The sequence below is a fragment of the Ixodes scapularis genome, unplaced genomic scaffold, assembly GCF_016920785.2.
Source record: "Ixodes scapularis isolate PalLabHiFi unplaced genomic scaffold, ASM1692078v2 PGA_scaffold5__190_contigs__length_132052651, whole genome shotgun sequence".
NCBI lineage: Eukaryota > Metazoa > Arthropoda > Arachnida > Ixodida > Ixodidae > Ixodes > Ixodes scapularis.
Window position 1 is genome coordinate 130,339,444 of NW_024609880.1, and position 13,043 is coordinate 130,352,486.

Consider the following 13,043-nt stretch of genomic DNA (forward strand, 5'->3'; position numbering starts at 1 on the left):
CCGCCTGGTGATATAGTTACAAAATGCAGAGGGAAAGCCAATTGCAGTGATGGAAGTGACATTTCATCTTTAGTAGTAGGTTGTGTAGCAGGCAAAATATTGGTTTGGAGCAGCCATTGACGCTTTTGGAGCAGATGCCAACATCTGTTAGCACATCACTTGAGAATGAAAAAGTGATTGCATCTCTATATTTTAATTTATGATAGTGATAAATCACTATCAAATGATGGTAGTTATAGTGATTTATGATAGTGATCTTTGTTACGCGAGCACATTACTTATTACCGCTTATGAATAGATAGGGCATAAAAGGAAGACTCTAGTCAGAGTAGCTAGGTTAAATTTACAATGGGTATTAAAAAATGGTTGAAAAGTGAATCATAGCACAACACTAAATCCCCTCTCCCCTCTCCATTTTACACTTGGTAGTCAGCTGCTTAGCCTGTAAATATAATTTCTGTAAAATGCCAGCAAGAACCAGCATATCCGCTAACGCGTCTACTAATAAAAATGTGTCCCATAAGTTTAATGAGCCTACCAAACTCAAAACTGTTATTATCGTAAACTGCAAAAACAACCACCCTAAAATATTATAAAAGCCTCCACTTGTGCTGTAAAGACACTGATCTTTAGCGGCGTAGAGTTACATCAGCTCTTTCGAGCGACAGCTGCACGCGGGGACTACCGTGACTACCGAATTCAAATATATAGACCTGTGTTTTCTTCTCTCTTTCTCTGCTCGTTTTTTGTTTTGTTTTTACTTAAAGATCAACTTATCATGTGGACAAAGAAGGTCGACCTAAGTGCCAAGCCAGGCGCTCCCCCGTGTCAGCCGCTGCTCCTAGCACTCCGGTGCGAAGCGGTGAAGCTCATTTTCGTTTTAAAAGCGCACAAAAGACGAGGACAGAGTAAGAAACACAAACGACGGACGAGCGCTCACTCGCAACAGATAGGTTTTATTGGAACCTCAGAAAACACAAAAAAGCACCCCCCCCCCCCCCCCTTCTGTCCTCGTCTTTTGTGCGCTTTTAAAACCAAGATGAATAACTACCAACTAGCCCAACTTTCCACCCTACTGCGGTGAAGCTCCACGCGCGCACACTGGTGGGAGGCGGTGAAGCTTGACGCGAGCGGCGCAAGTGCCACGGCAGTCTGCACCACATAACGAAGGCATATGGCAGGTACGATAATCGAGGGATCTTATCAGGAGTAGAAGACCCTGGTTCTGTTTAATCGCAGTAGTCGCAATCGGCAATCCTACTATTTTGCAAAGTTTTCTCGGTTGGCCCAGCGGCCCAGCGTCAACTGCTTTGGCTGGTTGATTCGCAGCATCAAAGCGCGACATGATGTGAAAATTTATATTTGTACAATTTTTCTTTCCTTCTACTTTGAATATTAAAGTCAAGACTTTTTTTTTTTTTTTTTGCTTTAAGCTTTTTTGGCCGCGGGATGAGCCGCATTTTGTCATTGCATTTTGGCGCCCGACCTAACAGACTTTCGTTCATGGCGCCCATTGCGCAAATGGCTCAGCACTTTCATCACAGGGACGAAGTACAGGGACGTGGCGCACTCAACACTAAAGGTTTATTGAAAAAAAAAAAAATACTATAGTCTGTTGCAACCTAAGAACGAAGGGCGAGGGTAAGACGGGCCGGGGAGGAGGAAGCAGACGGAACGCTAAAGAGAGAAGGAGGTTTCCCCCTTTCTTCTCCAGCGTTCTGTCTGCTTCCTCCTCCCCGGCCCGTCTTACCCTCGCCCTTCGTTCTTAGGTTGCATCATACCTGTGTGTTCGGTGCTTCCGTCCAACGATGTACCAACTAGCTCATACACTCGTGAGTCCACTAGTGTTTCAAGGACGAGGGAAGAAATAATACTTTTGGTTTTGACACTAGGTGCCGCAAGCTACCACCCATTATAAAGGGTGCAGCCATTAGCATCTATCCATCCATCCAATTTCCGAAGTCGGTTCACAAGTCGACCAAGTCGGGCTAGTGAACGAAGAACTGGAAGAGCGTTGGAAGTGGTGAAGTGCGTGCTCCCGTGTTGACGCAGTAACTTTCGAAGTTGTTTCGGCGAAACGAACGAAGTTCCTCAGACTTGCGGCCTCGGTAAGTTGTCCAGTCGATTCCCCTGTAGAACAAACCGTTTGCTTTGTTACGGTTGCGTAAGACGCTCGGCAGCTGCGGACACACCCCGTAGGGGTAAAGATTTTCAGCGCTCACTTTTGTTGCCTAAAACTTGCAGGAAATTCATCCTAAATTTGTTTCACTAAATCTGCAAGTTTAGCATATGCTGCGGGAGCGATCCCGTGACTTTCAGCGTCCCTGCCAAGCACGCCCGCTCGTGCAGTGCCAACATCGTTCAGGCTAATCAGGGCACGCTCGTGCTTGCAGCTTCGGTTTTTTCCTGAACTGGCGAAAGTGATTCAGCCGCTGAAAATACGATGCTCTCTATTTATGAGACTGGATTTGTAGGAGTCCCATTTCGGCGTGATGAAACCCTTACCCTCGGTCTGTTCGCAGAGCAGAAATATCCGATGCACACAAGAGGCGCAAGATTGAACTTGGAGCCGAATCTGGATACATGGGAGTTTGTATCGCTCTAGGAGTCTAGGGGTGCTATGTTGCGCTTTTTGGACTCCCAGGAGACTAGGAAGAGGGAAGTGACGTCAACGACACTGCAAACGCAGATTGGGCGTTGATTTCGTTTTCTTCTGTCAACATCCAATCTGTGTTTGCTGTGTCGTTGACGTCACTTCCCTCTTCCTAGTCTCCTGGGAATATCCAAAAAGCGCAACATAGCACGCTAGGTCAACGAAAGAACGATGAAGCCACTGACCTCTATTTTAGTAGGCTGGATCGCGGATCGGGAGCCCGTCGGTGTCGCCACCGGCGGCCATTGCTTGACACCAGGCAATACACGCAAGTCTATGGGAGAAACACACAAAAGAATATTCAAGCATTTACGCTGTGCTCGGAGGCGAGTATTTTATGGTCTGCTGCGATCCTTATGTCGGGTGTTCGGAGATCGGATCGGTATTTGTCAAACGTTCGAACGCCGATTAAAAAATTCAAAGGTACCGGAGCACCTACGGCTGAACTGGCAAGCTTGCTCTCATAGTGGAGTAAACTAAGCAACTTGCCGTCAAGTAGACCGTCCTCGGAGAAGCCCAGAAGTTGATGAATGACAAAGAAGTTCCATCTCGACAGCGGCTTTCCGGGAGTTGGCCGATTCCGCGTAGCAAAGCCTTCGAGCTTGTCGTCTGCTAAACCCAACGAAACCGCCACCAACTCCGCGGTAACTGTAGGTAACTCTCGCCTCATTGAACTGCATTACAGCGGAGTCACTCTCGACCACAAAAGATTTGGTACACATAGCAGAGTGCGTTGGATAGAGTACAGTTCACACTGAAAGGATAAAAACACACAGAAAATACACGAGGGACAGACACAGACAGACAGACAGACATGAAAGAACTGTGTGTGTCTGTCCCTCGTGTATTTTCTGTGTGTTTTTATCCTTTCAGTGTGAACTGCACAAAAGATGTATTTATAAGAACTGCGAGGGCTGTCAGTTTTAATGCTTTTACCCAAGCGATTTGACGGGCTTATCGAAAAGCATCCAAAATGTTTCAGTGTCGACAACGGCTTGGAAACGGCACTTTTTCTCGTTCTTCCCATAGAGTCCCATGCACTGGCTGGTGTCAATCAATGGCCGCCGGTGGCGACACTTGGCCCCAGCTGCCGAGGCCGCGGTCCGCGATCCAGCCTACTATAATAGAGATCAGTGGATGAAGCAGCTACGACTCAGCCACTTCCACCTTGGAAGCTGAGAGTCGCGGGAAACAAAAACACTATTTACAGGGCGTTGCCCCAAAAACTTTGCGAGGCTTTTTTCGCCACAAAAATAATTTATGCATTGCCGAACGCTCATTCTACGCCCAAAAGTACCGCTAGAGGTCCGAACCATATACCAAAGTTTCAGCTCTAACTGGTATATTATTCAGAAGTTATAAGTGATTTTTTTACAAATTTCAATGAAAAAATGGGGAACATTTCTGCCAGTTTTCGGTAACTGGCGCCATAGAGCTCCATATATTCGAGAGCTCGTTCGGCCGCCATTTTTCCATTGAAAATTTCAGAAAACCACGTAACTTTCGAATTAGATAACAGCTAGTGCTGAAACTTTGGCATCTTCCTCGGACCCCTAGCACTATATTGGGGTGCAGAATGAGCATTGGGCGATGCATAGTTTATTTTTGCGGTAAAAAAGGTCCTCGTAAATTTTCCTTTTTGGGACGCCTTACTACAATTTAAGAAGGCCCTGACCTTGTATTGGTTGTGTCAGTCTATGTTCTCTTATCTCCTCAAGTGCCTGAAGAGAGTTATGAAGCTATGAACATTGCATTAGGGTTGAATGACAGCGCAATCATACCAAACTGGTACGAATGTGGCATCATTCTGCAATGCCGTTCGCTATCATTGTGATGTCACTTGCACCGAGCTATTATGCAACAAGGAACATGCGTGGTGGTAAACTACCAAAATATTGGGCGAAGTGGCGTCAGTACGAGTTATCTACAGGATTCCTACATGTATGATACTATAATTCATGCACATTACTTTTAGGATTGTGCCACAAATTTCAGTGCCCACCTGCTTGGGACTGTCCACTACTGCTCGGGGACTAAACTCGATCGGTCTTCTTGCAGGTGACACGGCACAGGCGTCGGCATGAAACCAAGTAAGGAGGTTTTAGTTTCCGGAAACTTGCAGCCAATGTGCCTCATAATTGTTTGTCAACTTGAATTTGTCCAGCATATAGATTTTTGTTACCTTAGTTTAGTAGTTTAGGACAACTATGACAGCAATGACAAAGCTATACCGGGTGACCGTGACACTACGTTTCAAGCTCTGGATATAATGCCTTGGGGGTGGCAGCAGTCTGCTTTGGCTGGGCAGCTCCTGCATTCCGCTGCCTTCACTGAAGCGAGTGACCACACCACCAGACCGACTAGACTGCCAGGGCTTTACCTTCTGAAGCATTAATCAAACAGCCTGCACAGTAACCTCGGCTCGCTGGCTGACTTGTCTCAACTGTCCCCGAACTTGTGAAACTCGGACAGCGGTTTTCGCAAAGATCAGAACACATCGTCCTCATCTTGTACATTACATCGTCACATAATCACCATCATCGAAGCGCGGGACCGTGGACCTCCATGGTACGGGCTGACTGTTGCCTTTCTGCGGTGCTGGCAGATTTATTGGCTTTCCCGAGCCACTAATTATTATTTTAGTGTCAGAATAGTGCTTGTGCAAGCCCCAAATGAAGGACACTTGCTCTGGCTACATTTCCACCCTTCCTGCTATTATTTGGCAACATCACAGTCTCTTGTCATCACCGGTCAAGAAACAGATTTTTCTCCTAGTTGCACTTTTCTCAAATAAATGTTATAGCAGTCTCTGAGGGATGCTAGGAACTAAGGAACATACCAGAAACCGAATAGTAGTCTTTATTTAACTTGCCGGTCAGCTTTTAAGATTGATTTATAACTATGCAAACAATTGCTGCTCCTGCATTTGGCCAGAAAGCAATTTTGATATCGGGAATTCTTATAGATGGTGCTGCCGTACAGCCTCCCTCGCTCTGCGCATTTCCTTTCCCATAGAATCTCTTCCGAGCCAGGCACCGTAGCCGGGATTTTGTTTTGGGGCGGGGCGGCCGGTTGCCGTTGCCCATGACGAAATGCTGTATGACGGGGAGGGGGAGAGGAGGCCCCAGCAAAATGGAAGATTTTGGGGGGGGGGCTCAGGCCTTGTGGCCTCTCCCCCCCCCCTTGGCTACGTGCCTGCTCTGAGCATCAGACTCTCTGCCGGGGCTTTCTTTGTGTGGCTGTGCTTGGCAGCCTCAGACAGCGTTTGTGGCAACACTGTCTCAGGTGCCAGTAATCGGCACTCTCTCTCTCTTTCATGAAAGCTAGGAAGCCTTTTCAAATGCTCGACTAGTGCTCGAAAGGGAGTATGTTTGGCAACCCTTTGCCCTACCCGATTGGTTGTCCCGTGGTACCGAGAAGGCATCCCTGGCGGTTTGGTGGACTGTCCCTCGCGGGAGTTTGTGACGCCGCTGTCTGTTGCGCAACCTTTTCAGAGACCCTGGATGACCTGAAGGAGAAGCTACAGTTCCGGTCTTCGGGGAACAAACCGGACTCGTGGCCCGTGAGCTTTTTCCGAGACCTCACCAAGGCCTCGCCTGCCAAGCAGCTCACCGTGGGAGGCGTGTCTGGGTGGTCAGCCTCCTTCCCCTGCCATTTTGAATAGCCCGTCTCGACTGCAGTTTGCGAGCCGACCTCCAGGATCAACTTCTGCCAACGGCCACTATTGCAGTGCAAAGATAGTTTCTGTTCCTATTTTGACTTGCGATATGCCGCTTGTTGCAGGAGCTTCAGACAAAGAAACAAGGGGTTATCTTTGCATTCTACAGTCTGGAAATTTGCTGAGAATCGTTCGCCATCTCAGTATAAATTAATTATAATTAGGGTTCCGTGTTTTAGGGGCTATTTTTCTTCCAATTAAACGGCGTTTCTTTGGGGTTAAATTTTTCCCACAGATTCGAGATTTTTTGTTATCAGTTTTTGGTCTAGCGAAAAATCAGGGTTTATCAGGGGGCTAGTTCGAAATAAACAAGACACAGGCATGGGATTCCAAAACCTCCGGGGAACATGTCGTCCGAATGCTTGGTACACACCCCCACACCGCCAAAAAAAAACAAAAAAAAAAAACAGATGAGATATGTGGTTCTGAAGCAAGATGCCTCGCGGACAGAGTTTACTGGAAGCTGTGTTTTAAGTAAAAAAAAAGAAAAGTAATAATTTTTTTTTTTTTTTTGTGAAGCTTGGGTTTTTTTTTTATTGAAGGACAGCTTCAATTTGGGGTTTTTTGGTTTTCCCGGACTTTGAGAGAAGCGACATGGGGCCTAATTTTTGGGGTTTATCAGTACTTACTGAAAACACTGAACCCTAATTATAATCCATTGTAAAGAAGACAATCAACATCATTAAAAAGAACCAGTTGCTAAAAGGAACAATAACACGGGGTTGAAAAAGGATGGAGCCGTCTTGACTTAGGGAGGGAGAGAGTAAGGTTGCAGGTTTGTCCTGCCTCTCAAGTTTCTGTTCTGTCTCAATTTGTGCTCACAAATGCGGTCTTCCTCCTCCGGTTAACCACCATTGCAGGAAGAATGTGCCGCTACGCTGGCACCTTTATCCAAGCAGATTTGGCGAGAGTCCCCAATCGCTCTTACCGAATGGTTCTAAATGGATGGATAGTGTGGCGATGCCCTTTGTATCGGGTGATAGCTTGCGCCACCTAGCCAAGAAACCATTGCACCCCTCTGCTTCGGGGAGCTGACAATGACGCCCCACTAGTATTTGGTTTCGGTGACTTCGAGACTTAGCTCCTTCACAATGCTGCCTTCACTAAGCCCCCCTCCTGGGGGGTGAAAATTTAAGGTGTCGGTGATAGAAGTGACGATCTCGCATCTTTCAGGTGCGTTGGATTTGTGTTCACGAAGGCCGGCAAGGTGGCTGCAACGGCCATTGGAGGGAGCCTGCTGCTTTTCCAGGTAGGAACGCCGTCTTAGTGCCGTGCCCAGCTTTGTCATTCGTTTATCGACGACGCAGGTTTACGCACAAAGACTGCTCTGTTTTGAGCGGTCAGGGTCGCTCGGTCGAACTATTTCAGTGTGCGTGCACACTCTACATTTGTTCCCCATACGATATCATGGCATGCAGTCAAATAATACGGAGGTGATGTCTGATATTAAAGTTGAGGCACGTAGCAGACACACCCCAGGAAATAGCGACCAAGTTCTGTTCCAAACAGAACCTGGTCAGTTAAGCATTCAAAAAACTCTGCTGGCACCGTGTGTGGTAGCGGGAGAGAAGGGAAGCATGCTTGCCACACTTGTGCCAGCTGTGGTAGCAGCCTGTTCCGACGGCAAGAACAATGTCATGTCTTATCCTCAGTTAGTCTGGGAAAGAAATATTTGTCCGAAACGTTTTGGGAAAAGTTGGGCAGCACATTGAGCCCCTGGGAAGCTATAAAAGAATTAACATAATTTTTAGACACTTTGCAGTCAGCTTACACCGGCCCTTGTTCGTGGGCTGCCTAGTAACTTTCTTTTATCAGTCTATTGGTAAGCTAACAACAGTAAAGCAAAACTCAAAAGTGAAGCATTGTAAAAAAAACACCTAGACAGAGCGTACACCGATAGTTTCAAACCCCTTGTCTTGCCGCCGTGATCTGCAGTTACTGTGGGCAATGCAGCCGTGATAGAGCTGTGCTGTGCTTGCGTTCCTTCAGATAGCGCAGCACCAGGGCTATGTGAAGGTGAACTGGACCCGGCTAAACAAGGACATGCAGCAGGCCAAGAATGAGCTTGCCAGGAGGGCCAACAGCAAGCTGCCCAGAATCGTCGAGGAGGCAAGAATGCACCCTTGGCCCGCTCTTTTTCTCTCTAGGCTCCAGCAGTTTTGTCCAAACGTTGGTGGTGAAGGAAGCATAGGGTCTTTACAGCATCTCATGCTTCCCGTAAACAGAATGCCACCACTTTCCAAAGTACTGCATAGCAACTTCGTAAGAACCTGGCTTAGCAGGACTCTCGGCCTCAGACACTATAAGTGATTTCATCTCGAATCATGCAGGCAAAAAAAGTTGAATGTACAATTTTGACCCCAAAAAAATTGTATGTTGTAGGGAATTTTCTATGTAAAAGAAAAGTGAAAGCTGCGGGTTCAGATAATTTTTTGTTCTCGAGTTACGGAGCACCGAAGCGGCCGCGGTGGCCGCTTCGGTGCTCCGTAACTTGAGAACAAAACTTGTTAGTGTATGGCATTTCGTGAAGCCCAAAACTGAAGCCTGGATAAAAGTGTGGCCGCGAGGCTCGAAACTAATTGGTTGATGGGCGGGAGAGGAGGAATGGGGAAAGTGCTCGATGCTGATTGGTTATAGCCGATTCACACGACGGACCGATTCGCGATTTTCGTCCGTGGACCATGTACCATGTGACTGTCACGTCACCGATTCCTGCAATCTGCGCCTGGCCGCAGACTGATAAAGTCGAGGTCCTTCTCACTCGCGAATTTTTGGCTGTCGTGTCTTGGGTTAGTAAAGCTAGTGGCGTCTCGCTTTGTACGTAACAGCGGCGTACGATTCTTTATCGTGGTAGCAAACGTCTATTTCTCTCTTGGACAACGGTGCCACACTGTAATGTTGGAGTTTCACAGTACTGTGGGGTGGCGAACATGTTGGGGCCGTCCTTGCTGGCGTCTGCTCATCGTCTCCTTCCTGCGGATGCGCTTGGGAGATGGACGAACCACGGACGTGTAGTCGCGTGATCAATCCGTCGTGTGGATCAGCCAATGAGGAGGTCATGTGACCAGGAGTGGGCGAGGAGATCAACCACCTGTGCGCACTGAGGGAGCGGAGAGTAGGGGAGGCTCTGGAAGATCGCCAGGTTTATCAGCCCGACTAGCGGTAGTGTTGTTTCCTTCTAGGAACAACTACCAAGTGCAGACATCGTGTCTAATCAGGAGTGCTGGGAATGTCTGGAAAGTATCGCTAAACGTTTGTGATGTTAGAATGTTTCATGTATGCAATGCCTAGCGATTTTCCATAAATTTTTCCCAACAGTCGAAGGTCGCATGTTTGACTTGCTGCCTCTGCTATTTTCATTTTGTACATAACTCGGGACGGTGAAGAGGTCGTAAGGTAATTGAATATTTTTGGCCTTTTTACATTTGTTTAAAGAAATTGCCAAACTTGGCCCCAGGTTGATTTTTTCTTAAGAAATTTGACAGGCTGCTATCTGCGACCTGCCAAAGTTATATTTATAATTTCTATGTTCGTTGAAAGCCCAAAAGGAGCTCTTTATGAATATACTAGAATCATTCAGTGCATATTATTTCCTGCAGTATCACTTAAAATTCGTTAAAATTGAGAAAGTTGGCAGTTTAAAATTCTTTTTACTGAAAACTGATTTTTTTTTTATAGGTAGACCTGGGGGCCGGGTTTATAGAAGTTTTTAAATCTAATATGTTTAAATGGCCTCTATTTAAGCCAGAATATAGTGAAATGTGTTTTCATATTTAGATAGAAAAGGAACTACCTTATTGTGCTTGGGCATTTGAGTTTTAAAATATATAGGTAATACAATTAATTTCTAGAGTTTCTAGACTAGAAACGCTCAGTTTCTTGTCAAGATACAACGATAATCAGTTATAACGATTGAATTTTCGTGTTTCCTCATTATCACTATAAGGGGATTGCACTGAATATCTCGGGCGACATTTCCCTGGTGGTGGGAAAGAATTGAGATGCTGCAAGTGAAAAAATAACCGGTTTACGTAGCAAAACAAATCACTACTTTGGGGGCACAAAATAGCGAGCCAGCATCATTAAGCTTGGTGAACCCTTTGTCTAATAAGCCATTTTTCTCTCTCGCTGCTTTGGAGGACTCGTGTGCCCGGGAAATTGCGTTAAGCTTGCGCCCTTGTTGTTGCAGGGCCAACAATTAGTTCGTCCAGGACAACATCTTTCTTGCCACGGGCTTCCTGGGAGGATTCCTCCTTGGCATGGCCTCCTCCTGATCTGCCTGCCTCCACGCTGCTCACGTGCGACACTCCTGTAGATACTAAGACCCCTTCCCCAGCTGGTCGTCGTCTTTTCTTCTCACGTTTGGATCTACTGGCAGAAAATATCTCTGCCCTTTCAAGTGAGGTGTCTTAGGACTCATTTGGACGAAAACCATAAACACGGAGGTAACACACACTGGATGCTGTATGCACGCCTCAGTGACTTGCTACAGTCTTCAAAGCGACGGACCTCGATGCCGTTGCGTTGCCTGACACGACGGTCAAACAATCGCAGGCACCCCAAAGAAGGCCACTTGTCTGCTTTTTCCCGGAGTGTGCAGAGATCAAACCATGGTGAGCTTACGAACCCAGTGAACGACAATGCCCAGAAAAACATGGACTTTCAACTTTAGTCCGTATTGGAATAGGTGTCGGGCCCAATGTCGGTCGCAGTGCAGTATTCCCTTTCTTTTTGGTCTCGTCATTTGCTGGGCTCCCTCTGTAGGCTGGAATGAATCGCACTGCGTGCTATGCAGGAAACTAGACTGGCAGCCCTTTTAGCTTTGCATCTTTTTCCTGGAAAGATATGCGGATACAGATTCGAGCAAAAACATATATGCGCATGCCCAGGCTTTTGAACTGCACTCTCGCAGGCAGTTGTCACAGAACACGGCTAACCTTAGCCGTATCTAATAAACTGCAGGATAAATGTTCAGGTGAGGGACCTTGTATAGACACTGCTATGGTTCAGGTCCTTTCTTTTTGCGCCCAGAACATGCCTGGAGTCTGCCGATAACAGACTCGCAAAAGTATGCCTTTGTGCTTTTTTTTTTAATATAAACATATATACATAAACAAGGTAGGGGAATGTTGCTTAGTATGAAATTATGAAAAAAGAAAGGAGCAGTGCTACATTTTTAGCTAGCGGTGCAACGTTGGCCGTAAATAAGCACTCTTTTGCAGCACTGTTCTGGTTTGATGTACCTGCAAGCTACTGACAGGATTGTCGATGAACGGTTTAATGTGTCCTGTGTTTATGGCAGCCGTTTCATCGTTCCTTATTTACTGTGTATTGCTGTAAACAATAAAGTTTCAACAAGATTTGTTTGTTTCTGCCATTTCTATTAGCAGCTTCCCCACTGGAAAGTATGGGCTCCTGCCTACATTTTGCCATTTGCAGACTGTGTGGAGCTGACTGCTAGAGTGCAGATGGAAGTCATTAAGGGGACATGCACCAGGCAGGGGCAAACTGATTAATAGGCAGGGTAAGAGCTGCAGATGGCAGAACTTTGGGGGTGGCCAACTTGTGGCCGCCCCCAAATTAATTGACTATTTTTTCTTAATCCAGCTCAGAATTTAGCTTCTTTAAAAATTTTAGCTAGTTTTGAAAATTTTGACTCCAAACTAATCTACTTCCCTTATCCCCTTTCTTGTTCCCCTCCCAACCCTTCGTGGGCGGGGGGGGGGGGGGGGGGGGGGGAGGGGGAGGGGGAGGAAAAATGCTAAGTCCACCTCTGGTGCCAGGCAGGGGAAAACACCAGGGTGTCGAACTGAACCCGAACCGAAAACCGGATCAAAACCCTTATTTTTGACCGAACCGGAACAAAACCGAAATCGAACGCTTCATATTGAACCCGAACCGGAACGCAACCATAATCTGATGCGGGGGTTACCGGTTCAACGAAAACGGTTCAGGGCCAATTGTGTCAATAATTGGTCTTAATGGAAAAAGTTGTGGGCGTATATTTTTCTTGTGTTGCCAAGACTAATCCTACATACTGCGAGATATTTTTACATTTTGTTTTTATTGCATACGTAATAAAAAATACATCATCGTCTGGAGGGCTTCCGTTTTCCTGTTTCTTGGATTGACCCTGGCAGTGCAGTAGCGGCGGCTGCGATTTCAAAGCACCGCTTGGCCGTTAAGCTATGAAATGTCCAAGTGTCGGAGCGGATTGCACCACTGTAGGCATGGAGGCCTACGCGTCCACGAATGTTTGACCTTAAGAAGGTCCATAATTGGTCGATGAGCCATTTAGCCAATCGAGCACCGAGAGCACACCATGTGACCTTCCGCTTTAGTGAATGTTACTCTGCGATGATTCGCCGACGTGCTGCGCCCTGAAAGGGGGCCGGGGTGAGGGGGGGGGGGGGTAAAGAAGAAATTGTGTCTGTATTTTTTTTTTTTTTTGTAGGTTTGTCAGACTAGCAAGGGCCAGCATGTCGCCTGTTCAACCATTTTCTCATTTTTGTTTGAAGTTCTCTTTCATCGTCTTCAACCGAGTATTCGAGAAACGTTTGCTGGAGTGGCATTACCGGAACTTTGTTCGGTGGTTAAAGGGATGCTGAACCGAGATCTGGATTCCCCAAAACACGCAGCAAAAGCATGCAACGGGATGCTACAAACACCAAA

The 13,043-nt window shown here is 46.7% G+C and overlaps 1 protein-coding gene across 2 annotated transcripts; it reads left to right on the plus strand.

The window, feature by feature from the left end:
• Nucleotides 1-1,962: 1,962 nt before the first annotated feature.
• LOC8030418 (FUN14 domain-containing protein 1) lies at nucleotides 1,963-11,731 on the plus strand. 2 transcript variants are annotated; one of them, XM_042294147.1, is made up of 6 exons: nucleotides 1,963-2,108; nucleotides 4,712-4,743; nucleotides 6,148-6,286; nucleotides 7,545-7,620; nucleotides 8,361-8,487; nucleotides 10,572-11,731. In XM_042294147.1, exons 2-6 carry the CDS (start codon nucleotides 4,734-4,736, stop codon nucleotides 10,643-10,645), a joined length of 426 nt encoding a protein of 141 aa, XP_042150081.1. In that variant the 5' UTR covers nucleotides 1,963-2,108; nucleotides 4,712-4,733; the 3' UTR covers nucleotides 10,646-11,731. The 2 variants fall into 2 exon arrangements, with proteins under 2 accessions (XP_042150081.1, XP_029840399.2); XM_029984539.4 differs by lacking the exon at nucleotides 10,572-11,731 and having other exon boundaries at nucleotides 8,361-8,771.
• The last annotated feature ends 1,312 nt before the right edge of the window (nucleotides 11,732-13,043 follow it).